Source organism: Dendronephthya gigantea, unplaced genomic scaffold (assembly GCF_004324835.1).
Source record: "Dendronephthya gigantea isolate DGI-Jeju-01 unplaced genomic scaffold, DenGig_1.0 000188F, whole genome shotgun sequence".
In the NCBI taxonomy this organism is placed as follows: domain Eukaryota; kingdom Metazoa; phylum Cnidaria; class Anthozoa; order Malacalcyonacea; family Nephtheidae; genus Dendronephthya; species Dendronephthya gigantea.
The window spans coordinates 67,255-83,740 of NW_021163198.1; the positions used below are offsets into that span (position 1 = coordinate 67,255).

General features: G+C 36.6%; 2 protein-coding genes across 2 annotated transcripts; one reads left to right on the forward strand and one right to left on the reverse strand.

Annotated features, from left to right (window-relative positions):
- Positions 1 to 1,373: 1,373 nt before the first annotated feature.
- LOC114538573 lies at positions 1,374 to 3,095 on the reverse strand. The gene has a single exon (XM_028559707.1). The coding sequence runs from the start codon at positions 3,093 to 3,095 to the stop codon at positions 1,374 to 1,376; it is 1,722 nt and encodes a 573-aa protein (XP_028415508.1).
- Positions 3,096 to 4,076: 981 nt separating this feature from the next.
- Positions 4,077 to 5,315, forward strand: LOC114538574. Its single transcript, XM_028559708.1, has one exon. The coding sequence runs from the start codon at positions 4,077 to 4,079 to the stop codon at positions 5,313 to 5,315; it is 1,239 nt and encodes a 412-aa protein (XP_028415509.1).
- Positions 5,316 to 16,486: the final 11,171 nt, after the last annotated feature.

Genomic DNA, 16,486 nt, shown 5'->3' on the forward strand with positions numbered 1-16,486 from the left:
GCATTTTACTTCTCATTGCTATTGGGATAATCACTCTTTCTCCTCTAAACACTGGACTATCTTGGACCGATATCTCGTCTCGGATGTTGAAATACGGTGCCACAACATTTGGAATATCTTCTTTTTGCTCTGGTCAGCCTTGTCGAATCACCGTCGTCAAGACTTGGAGGGATTCATCGCTTTTTGTTTCTGTTGTATTACCTTTAATCGCTCATCAGAAATTGGCAGGTATTTCATCATATTGATGTCTCGAACTCTGGACCACTTTTCTCATCCCCGGGTATACTCTCTCTCAACAATGTATCGGCAAGAAACATGTTACTTCCTTTCTCATACTTCACTTTGATATCGTACTTCTGGAGACGGATCATCATGCCCTGCAGCCTCTTGGGCGCTCGATGAAGAGGTTTCTTCAGAATACTTTCCAACGGTTTATGATCACTATAGATGGTAACTTTTCTGCCAAACGTATAGTCATTAAACTTCTCGACCGCATAAACAATGGCCAACATTTCCTTCTCTATCTGAGCATAGCGTGTCTTTGTCTCAGATAGTGTTCAACTAGCATATGCAATCGGATGACCATTCTGCATCAGAGCCACTCCCAACCCAGTCTGACTGCTATCGCATTGAATCTCCAGACTTTCTGACGGCTTGTAGTACGCGAGGACCGGGGTCGTTGCGATTAGATGTTTCACTTCTTTCCACGCTTTCTTGTGTGTTTCCAACCAGCACCACGCCAGCCCTTTGTGCATTAGGTCATGCACGGGCTTCATAACCTCCGACAGTCCAAATTTACAACCCAAATTTTATCAGAGCATGGAAAGCTAACATGGATATTCAGTACGTATTAGATCCTTAAGCTTGTGCTGTTTATATCCTTTCATATATTACTAATGAAGAGGAATGAGCAAGTTACTTCGTAAGGCATGCAAAAAAGCAAAAGAAGGCAATAAGAACGTTGTTAACAAGGTGAGACATATTGATAACAAATTTCTCATCACTGTTGAAGTGCACGAGAGGCTGTTTACCTAGTAATGCAAATGCCTTTAAGACAATCATCTTGAGAATAAAATGTAATGTGGTTATGTTACTCGGAACTCTCATGATTAAAAACATATATATTATGTTACACTAGTAAAATATTAAAAGCAAACTTTTCCAAGCTTTCGGACGAACGCGTCCATCATCAGGGAATAACTGGCGTAAAACAAATTCTAGCCTTAAATACGGTCTACAAATGTGCATACATTAATAATTATACAATAATAATTAAGCCTAAAGTTAAAACCTATTATAAGAGGAAGGGTACCAAAAGCCCAATTATATAACACAGTACTCTCTGTTTAAAGAATGACAATAGTTCATAGTTCTTATTTCTTTAAAATCGGCTTATAAACGTCAGGAAGTATCCTACCATTATCTCTGTTCGAAATACCGTTACCCGATTGCTCAATCATACATGCTTCTTTCCATTTACGTTGCGCCCATCTGCTCTCTTTACATAATAATTTTGAATCGTTCCATGCTATACCATGCTCACAATCATACCCATGCTTAGCCAAAGCTGACTTTTCAATCTTCCCTAAACGGACTGCTGCCTTGTGTTCCTTCTCTCGCGTTCCAAAAGCTCGTCCTGTTTCACCAATGTATTCTACATCACAGCCCGCACAGGGGATGCTATACACCACCCCTGTCTGTTCTTGGATTGATAATACATCCTTTGGTTTTACTAACTGTTTTTTCAACGTGCATACCGGCCTCATTGCAACTTTAAATCCGTTTTTAATTAATGTCCGTTTTAATCGTTCCGTTGTACCTTGAATATACGGAAGGACTACTAAACCATTGCCCTTATCCAGGTCTGTTGGTTGTTCAGCATCGCCCACTGATAAATTACCACTTCCAATTTCCCTACAAATTCTCGTTAACATTTCTTTAGGGTAACCGTTGCCTCTCAAAACTTTATATACTCGTTTCTCTTCTTGCTTTTGCTCCTTCGCATCATTACATACGCCAACTGCTCTCATAAAGAGTGTCCTTGCAACCGCATTCTTATGCTGCCTTGGATGATGGGAATCGAACGGTAAATATCGATCCGAATGCGTCGGCTTTCGGTATACCTTTGTGTGGACCATACCATCATCACTAACTTTATTTAGCGTATCAAGAAACGCAAGGCCTTCCTTCTTATTATATCTCTCCACTGTAAACTTAATGTGATCACTTTGAGTGTTCAAATGGTCATGGAAGTTAGAAATCTGCGATTTCTTCAGTGCTGTGATCGTGTCATCCACAAATCTGTAATAAAACCTCGGACTATCAACAAAAGTATTCAACGCTTTGATTTCCAATTCTTCCATCACTAAATTAGCCACAATCACCGACACCGGTGACCCCATTGCTGTACCATGTATTTGCTTATAATATCTTCCTCTGAATTGGAATTCTGTCGATTTTAGACAAAACTCCAAGAGTTCAACAACATCCTGTGCTAATAATGACGTCCTTTTTACTAATGTTAAATCCTTATCCAGTCTTGAAGCCGCAATCTGAACTGCTAATTCCACCGGGATTGAAGTAAATAATGCCACAACATCAAACGACACCATTTCCTCATCATCTTCCAACCGGAACTCACTTACTTTCCGAACCCACTCATATGAATTCTTTATATGGTGCTGAGAGTTACCAACAAGTGGAGATAAAATACCACGTAGAAACTTTGACAACTCGTATGTTGTAGAGCCAATAAAACTAACAATAGGTCGTAATGGTATGCCATCTTTATGGATCTTTGGTAACCCATATAAGCGCGGTGTTATACCATCCGTCGTACTTAACTTTCGGTATAACTTTTTTCCCAGCTTTTCTTTCTTTGTAACCAAAATTAATTTCAATCGCTTTTCGCATTCTTTTGCTGGATCTTTATCCAATAACATGTATGTCTTATTGTCATTCAACATATTGTTTATTTTCTCTTCATACTGAATTCTATCCATCACCACTGTCGTATTACCTTTGTCTGCTTTCAAGATCACTATTGTTTCATCCTCCTTTAAATCCCTTATAATTTGCCTTTCTCTTTTAGTCATGTTGTCCTTTGGTAACTTCGCCTGTTTCAATATACTAACCGTTTCTGTTCTAATTTCGTATAACCGAAAATCACAGGTCGATTAAAAGGCTCGAGCAAGGGATTTTAAGCTTGAGTGATCTTGTTCGTAATGGGTGTGGAGATCGTTTATGGCGTCGTTATCAGAGAGAGATTGACTCGTATCTTACGGAACTAAAGACGATTACGATTGAGAAACATCAGAAGAAATTGAGAGCGTGGGAACGTTCAAGAAATAGGGACAATATCATTATAGATAAGTCGAAGTGGGTTAAAAATCTTTCGAGTAGAAACTTCACAACCGATGAATGCTCTGTATTACAAAAAGATTTGAAATTTGCAATGGCACCAAAACGTGTTCCGATTATGGATATTATTGCCGAGGTAGAAAGTTCAATTTACAGTCTAGATGGGATACAAAAAACTGAAATTAGAACAGAAACGGCTAGTATATTGAAACAGGCGAAGTTACCAAAGGACAACATGACTAAAAGAGAAAGGCAAATTATAAGGGATTTAAAGGAGGATGAAACAATAGTGATCTTGAAAGCAGACAAAGGTAATACGACAGTGGTGATGGATAGAATTCAGTATGAAGAGAAAATAAACAATATGTTGAATGACAATAAGACATACATGTTATTGGATAAAGATCCAGCAAAAGAATGCGAAAAGCGATTGAAATTAATTTTGGTTACAAAGAAAGAAAAGCTGGGAAAAAAGTTATACCGAAAGTTAAGGACGACGGATGGTATAACACCGCGCTTATGGGTTACCAAAGATCCATAAAGATGGCATACCATTACGACCTATTGTTAGTTTTATTGGCTCTACAACATACGAGTTGTCAAAGTTTCTACGTGGTATTTTATCTCCACTTGTTGGTAACTCTCAGCACCTTATAAAGAATTCATATGAGTGGGTTCGGAAAGTAAGTGAGTTCCGGTTGGAAGATGATGAGGAAATGGTGTCGTTTGATGTTGTGGCATTATTTACTTCAATCCCGGTGGAATTAGCAGTTCAGATTGCGGCTTCAAGACTGGATAAGGATTTAACATTAGTAAAAAGGACGTCATTATTAGCACAGGATGTTGTTGAACTCTTGGAGTTTTGTCTAAAATCGACAGAATTCCAATTCAGAGGAAGATATTATAAGCAAATACATGGTACAGCAATGGGGTCACCGGTGTCGGTGATTGTGGCTAATTTAGTGATGGAAGAATTGGAAATCAAAGCGTTGAATACTTTTGTTGATAGTCTGAGGTTTTATTACAGATTTGTGGATGACACGATCACAGCACTGAAGAAATCGCAGATTTCTAACTTCCATGACCATTTGAACACTCAAAGTGATCACATTAAGTTTACAGTGGAGAGATATAATAAGAAGGAAGGCCTTGCGTTTCTTGATACGCTAAATAAAGTTAGTGATGATGGTATGGTCCACACAAAGGTATACCGAAAGCCGATGCATTCGGATCGATATTTACCGTTCGATTCCCATCATCCAAGGCAGCATAAGAATGCGGTTGCAAGGACACTCTTTAGAGAGCCAGTTGGCGTATGTAATGATGCGAAGGAGCAAAAGCAAGAAGAGAAACGAGTATATAAAGTTTTGAGAGGCAACGGTTACCCTAAAGAAATGTTAACGAGAATTTGTAGGGAAATTGGAAGTGGTAATTTATCAGTGGGCGATGCTGAACAACCAACAGACCTGGATAAGGGCAATGGTTTAGTAGTCCTTCCGTATATTCAAGGTACAACGGAACGATTAAAACGGACATTAATTAAAAACGGATTTAAAGTTGCAATGAGGCCGGTATGCACGTTGAAAAAACAGTTAGTAAAACCAAAGGATGTATTATCAATCCAAGAACAGACAGGGGTGGTGTATAGCATCCCCTGTGCGGGCTGTGATGTAGAATACATTGGTGAAACAGGACGAGCTTTTGGAACGCGAGAGAAGGAACACAAGGCAGCAGTCCGTTTAGGGAAGATTGAAAAGTCAGCTTTGGCTAAGCATGGGTATGATTGTGAGCATGGTATAGCATGGAACGATTCAAAATTATTATGTAAAGAGAGCAGATGGGCGCAACGTAAATGGAAAGAAGCATGTATGATTGAGCAATCGGGTAACGGTATTTCGAACAGAGATAATGGTAGGATACTTCCTGACGTTTATAAGCCGATTTTAAAGAAATAAGAACTATGAACTATTGTCATTCTTTAAACAGAGAGTACTGTGTTATATAATTGGGCTTTTGGTACCCTTCCTCTTATAATAGGTTTTAACTTTAGGCTTAATTATTATTGTATAATTATTAATGTATGCACATTTGTAGACCGTATTTAAGGCTAGAATTTGTTTTACGCCAGTTATTCCCTGATGATGGACGCGTTCGTCCGAAAGCTTGGAAAAGTTTGCTTTTAATATTTTACTAGTGTAACATAATATATATGTTTTTAATCATCTTGAGAATTCCAATTTATCAATACGTCTGACATTCTTATTGAAAAGCATGGATAAAATAAAAGAACTTCCTGATAATTCTGTTGATATTGAGTCAGATAATATTATTAAAAGGTATCAGAGAAGACCAAAGAAATTGGAAAAGTTATGTCTTGCTGATTTTGTTGCTTGGTTGGGACAGATGATGCTTTACACTGCTTGGAGAAATAAAAATACAGATATTTTGGAGGACTCGAAAAATTACCAAGATCAATATTACAAGATCAATTTTTTTTTGGAGTGTGTCAGAGAACATTCTGGCTGTCCCATGCTACTCCGAACTGATTGTGGAACAGAAAATGGGATAATGGCTGCAATCCAAGCATATTTTCGTCAGCATGGAAGTGATGAATTTTCAGGGTCCAAGTCCCACAAATATGGGACATCTCCGAGTAACCAACGTATAGAAGCTTGGTGGTCCTAGGGGAAGATCTTCATGGTGGATTGATTTTTTTAAAGAAATGGCAGCAACTGAGGTACTTGATATTGGCAGTGAATTTCACCTTGAATGTCTTTGGTTTTGTTTTGAGTCTCTTTTACAAGATGACCTGGATAAAGTCAAGAATCACTGGAACACACATCGAATACAACGGTCAAAGTATGGTACTGTTCCAGGTGTGCCTGATGTATTGTTTTTTCTGCCTCAGCGTTCAGGGGCTGCAGACTGTAAAGTCCCTGTTACAAATGACCAAACAGCGGCAGTGCAAAACCATGCACAAATTCAGGTTATTGATGGTGAGATGAATATTTTTCAAGAATACTTCCACTATGTAATGGACAATGAAGCTTTACCTTATCCAGCGAATCATGTAGAAGCACATGATCTATTTGAGTATTTAATAGCTGTTGTTAACCCTTTGCAGTAAAATACAGTTATACCTGTTTGAAAATACTGAATGGGGGATTTTAACATTACATTTTCCTGTATAATTAGTGTTAATATTGAATGCTACTTTATTGCTATAGCACACATATAGTATGTATTACATAAACTTTATATAACACCATAGACAAAGCACGCAGACAAAGCATTGCTCCAAGTTCTTTACAAACAATAAGAGATTAGGGCAACTGGTGAGTTTAGTAGCCAAGAGCCAGGTAGGGCTAGTGTACTCTATTAAAACCTAGAACGCTACAACAAGTTGTAACATTTTAAACAATATTAATTTAACATTGGCAATAAAAATGTGAACATTTAACATGATGCGCCAAATCTACGATGCAAACGTGAAGTAATACTGCCCTTGCCGTTATTTTCAAAAATTCACAACAGGTATAAAATTATAGATGTCTTTTTGTAGACAAAGTCAGAGCCGTATAAAAAGCAAATTAAAAATAGTTTCCCAACACTATTAGCATGGAGCGTTAATTGAATTGAGGAATACAACCTTGTTCGGGTGAATACTCATATATTCTGCTCTGCCCGACGGATTTCTTTTGAAAACACGTATGCGTACAAAAGAAATCCGTCAAACAGAATACTGCGGATTCAATTATAGACCGTTATTGCGAATAGTTGTCCTGTTAATTTCAACAATTGTGCGATTACGTTTTAAAGGCGTTGCTTCTACGCTATGTCTCTAAAACATCGTGCTATTCGCATTTAACGGCTATTTGAAACCCCCCCCCCCAATTAACACTCTAGTTACGCCCCCATGTCAAGCAGCTGTTTTCATGTCACGTCCGCTCGTAGATTTTGGTGCATCTTAAACTCGCTACTTTTAAAAAGTACTGTACATGTGTGATATGTATGTAGTGAAATCACTTAAACAAAGTAGATTTATATGAAACCAAAGCCACACGATTCTTTGAGCGCAGAGGTCATCATAATTTTCATGTCTTCTTCGTTGGTAATGTGAACCGGTACCTTAAGTAACAGGTCGCAAGTTGACACAGTTGGACGGCAACGGCACCCTTCTTTACAACCATGAACAAATACTAAAGTCTTCTTCTTTGAAAATCCCAAAACTGGAGTGGTCTTAGTTCCTGACATCCACTTTAGTAAATCCGCTATAGATATTTCTGTAATATTACAAGCAATAAAGATAAGTGTAAAAAAAGCACAGCGATGCCTTTTTTTGCACAATATGAACTTAATTGAATTCAAAATCAAATTTGGCTAGCCATCCATAGGACATTACTCTTTAAGCATCTTATAGGTTAGAGGTTAAGCATCTTATATGTTATATTATTTACCATAGCTAAATAATTAAGGAATGTACGTAATACAGTCCTTTTGATCAGGAGTGTAGAAACTGGAGGCCTTCCAGCTACACAATTGTTTATTCACAAACACATTGATAAAGTAAAGCTGGTCTGACAACAAATCAATATGAGGTGAATGACGTGAATTTCCCTCACCTTCATCAAACTCTAGTGACTGAATGAACTCGCAAAAGTACTTAAAGACATCAATTTCTTTATCTTTCTGCAGTTGCGACTGGCTGTATTTTACTTCCAGGTCATCAAGGAATTCATCTGGTGACTTCAGATTAGAACTACCACAAACAAAGGCAAATTTCCAAAGCTCAGGACACTTCTTGACACTTTCCAAAATACCACAACCGGACAAGTCTTGCTCAAGTTGCATCAGTTCAGGCATAGTACTAATGAATTGACTTTTGATACAAATGGATCTGGATTAAAATAATTGAATAAAACCTCAGTTAGCTAACTAAGATTGATTTATATACAATTTCAGAAATCAAAATGTTATATTACTCACTGAAGGATGCCTGTAATAGACTTGAGAGTTTCTCGATGGGGAACTATATAGCTGGATGTAAGAATGCTGGTGCAGGACCACCTTGTAGTATTGACATCACCATGACTTCTCCTGCCAGCTTAAAATCTTCATTTTGAAGCCCAATTATTGAATTTATTGGCTTTCTATCTGCAAACAACTTTACTTCAATATATTCCAACAGTTCTAAAAGCAGATGTATCATATACCAGGAATATTAATCAGGTCAATACTCATTTGCATATTTTTTATTAGACTTCTACTAAAAATTATTTATGGTTTAGGGTTGGTCTCATCAATACACAACCTGTCACTTTGGAACTTTCATTATAGCACATTTAAAATAGACTTAAACATGAGGTTTGGACTCCTTGCAGACAGATGTTATTTACTGTATGTCTATTGCTATGCTAGACTATGCTATGCTATAGCTAGTAACAAAGTATTCGTAATGTTGTCTTCAGATTAACATTTTTGCATAATAATATTTATATGGCACTCTACAGGCTGGTTGTAGTTTCTTATTATATAAGAAAAAATGGAATTGCATGAGAAGGGGTAAAAATGGAAATGTTAAAATTATTCTTATAGTTGGAGGCAACATAGAAATCTTCCCATACACCAATCCATGCATGTACTTTTCTTGTTACCCCTTTGAACTTTTGAATAGTTAGTACTTATATAGGTAAACACAAGTACATCATATCATTGATATGTTCATGCAGTAATCAATGAATATATAGGCATGCTGTAACATTCTCATACAGGTTGGATATTGAAAGGTAATTACCTGAAAATAATTCTCTTTTGGGACCTCCATCATCTACTGCAGGTTCACCCAGAAAAACAACTCGAATAGGTGTATTTGCAGTGAGGTTCCATTTCTTTTTGGCTTCCTTGAAATCAATCCATAAGTGTTTTCTGCGAACATTTACTCTTCTGGGTTGTTCCTTCTTAACATGTATATCTGCTAACTGCTGAGCAATATTCCTCAGGCTAGACGTATCTGACAGTTCCACATCAAGTCCAGGGTCAGGAAGATCAGTGTCTATTTCACTTTCGTTTTCACTGTCTTCTACTTGTACCTCACCAATCCAGATGTCCACGCACCTATCAGCATGCTCTGCAATTTCATTAACAGGAAAATTTTTGAAGCATGATGGACATTCAATGTAATGTGCAACAGACGATTGTCTTTTTTGATCCCCATTACTACTTGGCAATGCAATTTCATTAGACGTGCTTGGTCTGTTCACTTCATCCAATGTTGTCTGTTTCCAATTCCCTCGTCTCTGTTGAAAGGAACGTTCTTTGGTGACGGCATCATCGATTATTCGATCACTGTCGTCTTCACTGCAATGGTTGTTGTCAGAAGATTCTGTTTCAAGACTCTCGCCAATTTCAAATAAATTATTGTTCATGTAATCTGTTTTGCTCGCAATGAAAATAGTAATACGGTTATAGTTCCTTCCCACATCTTCTCTGTATTTATTAAGGACGAACTGCTCAGTTGTTCCTGCTAGATGCACTATTTCACTGTTATCGGGGTAAATAAGTGTGTATTCTAAGGTCTCATGGACATCTTTGAAGTGGTTTGCATGTTTACGAATGCTTCTCTCTAAAATTGTCTTTACGTCTGCAGTCACTGGCACTTTGACAGGAAGGGTTCGTCCCCTACACTTTTTAAATTTGTCACCTTCGAACTTCATAAACCTGACGTTGATGCTCACTTGTGCATCCTCTATTCCCTTCGTCTTGGAGGTCGAACTGCTTCCTGACTTCAACTTCTTTTTCGTTGGAATCTAGATGATCGTTCCGCTTCTTTCCTCTTTCTGAATTCCATGAAACTTACGGTTTTCTTTTTATTTTCTCCGTCTTTCTCGTCTTTTACAGACGCCCCGCATTTCCAGCAGAAGTTAGAGTGATCTGGTGCCTCCACGCCACAAATCTGACAAAACATTTTTACGGAACCAGCAGCGAAAAACAAAACAACAACTTTTTAGGTTTTACTTCTCGGCACGCACATGGATATTTTCCCGCCAAAATTCCCGTTTACTCAATGTGTCTACTTCCGTTGTGACTTATATTACTTCCGTCAAGTGACTTTTACTTCCGCTGTAGCATTTTTTGTTTGCGTTGTGATATATTTTGTTTGCGTTGTGATATATTTTGTTTGTGTTGTGATATATTTTGTTTGCGTTGTGATATATTTTGTTTGCATTGTGATATATTTTGTTTGCGTTGTGATATATTTTGTTTGCGTTGTGATATTTTTTGATTGTGTTGTGATATTTTTTTTTTGCGTTGTGAGACCTTTATTTGTGTTTTTATTAATTTTAAGTATCATTCCTTTTTATTTTTTGTTGAGCCCTCTGGGCCACCGTACAAAAGTACGATGGCCCGCAAGGGACACAACAAACGAAAAAAAGTTTATGCAAATTTAAAAACAAAGTCGATAAAAACTAAAAAAAGTCGACGCAAACATAAAAAGTTGATGCTATAGTTAAAAAAGTTGATTCAAACATTTAATACATCAATGCAAATATAAAAAAGGCTTGAAAACTTTTAAAAACAAAACAAACATAAAAAAGGTTATGCTGATTTGCAAACATAAAAAAGTGAAAGCAAACATATAAAAGAGCTAAGGCAAACATAAAAGAGCTAATGCAAATATAAAAAAGTTAATGCAAACATTTAAAAATTGAAAACCGTGCGCGCGCATGCATACGAAGATGCAATTTGCACATGGTTTTTCTTAAAATACAACACAAAGGAATAGTATACTTTAATGAGGAGATTGTGGACATGTTTTGTAGCCATTGTGGCTCTTCTTTAATAGTAAATTCCAAACTTTGCCACCTTTGTGGTAAAACAAGCACATTGGCGTCACATGCAAGTGACGAAAGTACGTCAGAAAATACTACAAAGTCAACAACTCCGCCATCAACCAGCTCGCCATTATCATCAACGCCTGTATCAACAACGTCAAGTTCAACAAGTGGGCCGAGGACACCGCTATCTTTTCAAGAATACCGTGAACGGAAAGAGAAAGAAAGAAACTCTAAATTTAAACCCAAGGCGAAGAAAGCCAAAATAGAACGTAATAAGGGAAAAGACAAAACGCCGAGTGAAGTTACGATTAATATCGGCTTACGAAAATATCGCAATGACGATTTAAAGTTCGTAAGAGGAAGTTCGTTGCCTCTTACAGTACGCCCAAGCATTGGAGCTGACGAATTGCTAAAAAGAGCCGCGGAGAAAATCGTTAAGTTTAACAACGACTTAACGTCTGGAGCGTTTGGTTTCTCACTACTTTACCCAGATCACACTAAAGTTATTACCCTGCCAGGTAGCAGTGAGCCCTTTACATTAGAAAAATACAAGAAAGAAATTGGTAAGGCATACAATCGTCTTACCTTTCACGTTTGCAAAACATCCGATTTTTTGGAATTTTTGTGCAAGCCGACTTACTGCAGTGACAGTGATCCTGACTGCAGTGACAGTGATCCCGACTTTGATAAGATGGATAAGGTATGATTTTAAATTTTTAATATACGTATATACAGGTGATAAACAATTAACAAAAAGATGTCGCTTAACAATATTTCTATTCTTAGAAACTACTATCACACTAGTTACTAGACTACTAACTACAACTAACTACTAATTCAACTGATGTGTTTCCATTACATAAAAGTGAGGTTCAATCATTGGGTTTAATGGGAAAAACAATATAAATGAAAACTATGTAGCACTCAATAACTGTGCAATAGCAAATGATTTATTTTGAATGCAAATGCACTAAAACATGGAAAATTTGAACAAAACCATTCTTTGATGAAATTGACAGATATATCATGTCATTTTGCTGCCATTGTAGCTATATATATATATACAACAGCTATACATATCACTATGCAATTATATGTTTTTGAGATTGATTCCCACTCCCTATGTATGGTGCATTTTCTTGCTAGCATAGTTCCCATCTAATTAGGTATGTAGCTATAAGCCGGTTTACCTTATTACATATGATTTATTGTTTAGCATATGCGGATACAATCAGGCATGACATCAATAGGACAACCATGTGAGACAGCAAGCTTATGTGAATCCACCATAGTATCAACTGGAGAATTAAATGTGGCTGCAGGTGAATCAAGCATGGCAACTAATGGGCAATAACATAGTGCAGCAACTGCAGGGTCAGAAATATCATTCACTGGTTTATCCAGTTTTGCATCAATAGAAGGTTCAAATTTGCTAGAAAATTCAGAATCCAGGAGTAAAAATGGAGAAGACAATGTACCAGAATGTAAGAATAAAAAATCCTAATATTCCACCCTTGAACCCAATAAGTTACATTTTACCTTTGTAGGTCCCATATATAGCTTTTATAGGAATAATAATTAAGTTATATATTAATATGTTGTCCCATTATTGTTAAATGCTGTATATTACTGTTTTTCTTATTTTACTCAATTATGCATTTTTTAAAGTTTCTGCTATGTCAGAAGAAGTAGATGGTTATATCCAGATGTCTGACTTTCAAAATGATGTGAATGAAAGAATATTAGGTGATTAGTTTGAAAGTATTTTCATTCATTAAAAGATATAAGAGTTTAGGTAAGTCCATTATATGAACTGGAGAATTAAATGTTGAAATTGCTGTAGGTGAATCAAGCATGGCAACAAATGGGCAATCACATAGTGCAGCAACTGCAGGGTCAGAAATATCATTCACTGGGGTATCCAGCTTTGCATCAACAGAAAGATCAAATTTGTTAGAAAATTCAGAATCCAGGAGTTTAAATGAAGAAGGCAATGTACCAGAAAGTAAGAATAAAAAATCGTTTGTAGATTCCTTGTAGGTCCCATATAGTATATTTTATGGCAATAATAAGTTGCATTAGTACATTGTCCCATGATGTCAATTAATGCTATATATTGCTATTTTCATTTTATTTAATTGTGCATTTTTTAAAGTTACTGCTATGTCAGAAGAAGTAGATATGCACACGTCAGACCCTCCAAGATGATGTAATTGAAAGAATATTAGGTAATTAGTTTAAAGATATTTTTTATATATATATATGGTTATTATTATTCCTCTGCTCTTTATTTGAGAAACTAGGCTAGCGCGTGTTTGACATTTTTATTGTTTCCATTGTACAAAATTCCGTTCATCAAAGTTTTATCCCTCACAATAGCGGAGGTATACTATATGCACTATGCAGTCTCCGAGTACCCTCAAATTGTGTATAAAAATTTGTGTGACAAATTAATATTTTGGTAATGAATTACTGTTTTGTTTTTACAGACACATATGAGAACGACTATTCATTTCATGATGTTATGTTTGACCTAAAAGAATGTCCTGTCTAGTCTGTCCTGTGGCACAGGACACTCCTGAAAGAAGATATGATAGCAACTTTCAAAGAACGAGGAGTATTGCAGATGAACATACACGTCAAGTTATTTGGTTTCAATGGAAGAGAAGAAGCTGGGGAGGGAGACGGTGTCTTTCGTGATGCACTTGCATCATTCTGGAACCAGTTCTTTAACTCCTTGACTGTTGGAGCACACAAAAGGATTCCTGCTATAAGACATGACTATCAGAAGGTAGAATGGGAAGCTATTGCACGTATATTAGTATATGGGTATGTAAGGGATAGGTATTATCCGTTATCACTCTCACTAGGTTTTCTCATAGTGTGCTTGTTTGGCGAAGATAGTGTTTCTACTGAATTTTTGCGTGCATCTTCTCGCCAATATCTCTTTGACGATGAGAGAGACACATTTGATAAATGTTTTAAAGACGATTTTGTGGCAGATGAAGATGATGTAATGGATTTTTTAACTAACTATAAGTGTTTTCGAAATCCCTCTAAGGAAAACATAAAGCAAATTTTGTCTGAAATTGCTCATCAAGAAATAATTCAAAAGCCGAGGTATGTATTGAATTGCTGGGGGCCAATTCTTAATGCTTTGAAAATATTTCCTGATTTTCAGTCTATTGAAGATGTAGAAAAGATGTATGAGGCAAAAAAGCCAACCACCAAAAAGGTTTCGAAATTAATTAGATCAGAGCCTGCAACAGAAAAAGAACGGCAGTGCTTAGATCACTTAAAAAGGTATATTAGATCTTTGCAAGCAGGTTTACCCGTATTTTTGCAGTTCGTCACGGGTAGTGATGTCATATGTTTTCCATCTATCGAGGTAACGTTTAACGTTCTTGAAGGCAAGACCTGTAGACCTATAGCACATACTTGTGGGCCACTACTTGAAATTCCATCAACGTATCAATCATATAACAAACTTTCTGAAGAATTTAGCGCGTTGCTTTCTAACAGAGATGCATGGCAATTTAATATAGTTTAATGGTGCCTTTTCATGAGGGCAAAATATGTCATTTTGATTCTGCTTTTGAATCTTGTTATTGAAACAAATAAGTTTAGTAATACAGCATTAATTAAAATATACTTTTGTGGTACTTTGTATCCCACGTTGCACACAGCACACACTAGCTACAGCAACGACAAGAGGCATTTTATAACTGTTATACTGTCAACCAAGACGCAGTACCCTAAAAATGACGTAATAAGCCCTCTTGGAAATTGCTAAGCTGATTTGCCCCTCTAGAATTAAATGTTCTTCTCTTCAGTTTTTGTGCTTTTTTTGCTTCTACACCAATGGGATCAATATCCTTCATGATTTCTGCCACCAAGTTTCGAGGAACGTGGATGTGATGCCTTAACCGTAATGCGTGCCATATGCTTCTGTAGCCAGACAGCTTTCCTACCCCATTCATTTCTTGTAGGATCGCTGTTCTGATCGCATCGTCTATTAACGTGGTGTTGCCTTTTCTCCTAAGACCAAGAGAACTTAAACGCCTCTTTAGAGTTCGTACACACATATGAATATCGTTCTTCTCCAAAAGCCTCACAATTGCATCGTAAGGATACCCAAAGTGGAAATACTGCGTTATTAGCCGTTCTACATTTTGCTCCACTGAACATTCATCGCAGATGCCACTAGCTACTCCTTCTACTCCACAGAAGGTACAATACATTTTAAAAACGTTTCTCTAGCACAAACAAGTCTTCCCACAGGTAGCTATAGATATGGCTTCAGCACTTCTGCATGTATTTTCGATTTGGTTTACTTTCAATAATATGGCATCTTCATTCTTGTTTGCAAGTTTTTTGTGTTTGCATCAATGCATTTAATGTTTGCAGCGACTGCTTTTTTACGTTTGCACTATATACCTTCTTTAAATTTGCGTTTGAGTTTTTCTTACGTTTGTCTCGACTTTTTTATATTTGCATCAAATTTTTTTATTTGCGGTTTTTTTAAGTATGCATTGACTTCTTTATATTTGAATAGAACTTTTTTATGCTTGCGTCGACAATTTTTAAATGTTTGTAGTGTCCCTTGTGGGCCATCGTACAAAAGGACATAGCATAAATACCAGTAAATCAACACATTATTATTAAATGCACGCAAACAATTATACACACAACACAAACAAATAGTCACAACGCAAATACAAATAGTCACAACGCAAGTAAAAATAGTCACAACGCAAGTAAAAATAGTCGCAACGCAAACAAATAGTCACAACACAAGTAAAAATAGTCACAACGCAAGTACAAATAGTCACAACTCAAGTAAAAATTGTCACAACGCAAATACAAATAGTCACAACGCAAGTAAAAATAGTCACAACGCAAATACAAATAGTCACAACGCAAGTAAAGATAGTCACAACGCAAGTAAAAATAGTCGCAACGCAAACAAATAGTTACCAACACAAGTAAAAATAGTCACAACACAAGTACAAATAGTCACAACGCAAGTAAAAATAGTCACAACGCAAGTAAAAATAGTCACAACGCAAGTATAAATAGTCACAACGCAAGTAAAAATAGTCACAACGCAAATACAAATAGTCACAACGCGAGTAAAAATAGTCACAACGCAAGTAAAAATTGTCACAACGCAAATACAAATAGTCACAACACAAGTACAAATAGTCACAACGCAAGTAAAAATAGTCATAACGCAAATACAAATAGTCACAACGCAAGTAAAAATAGTCACAACGCAAATACAAATAGTC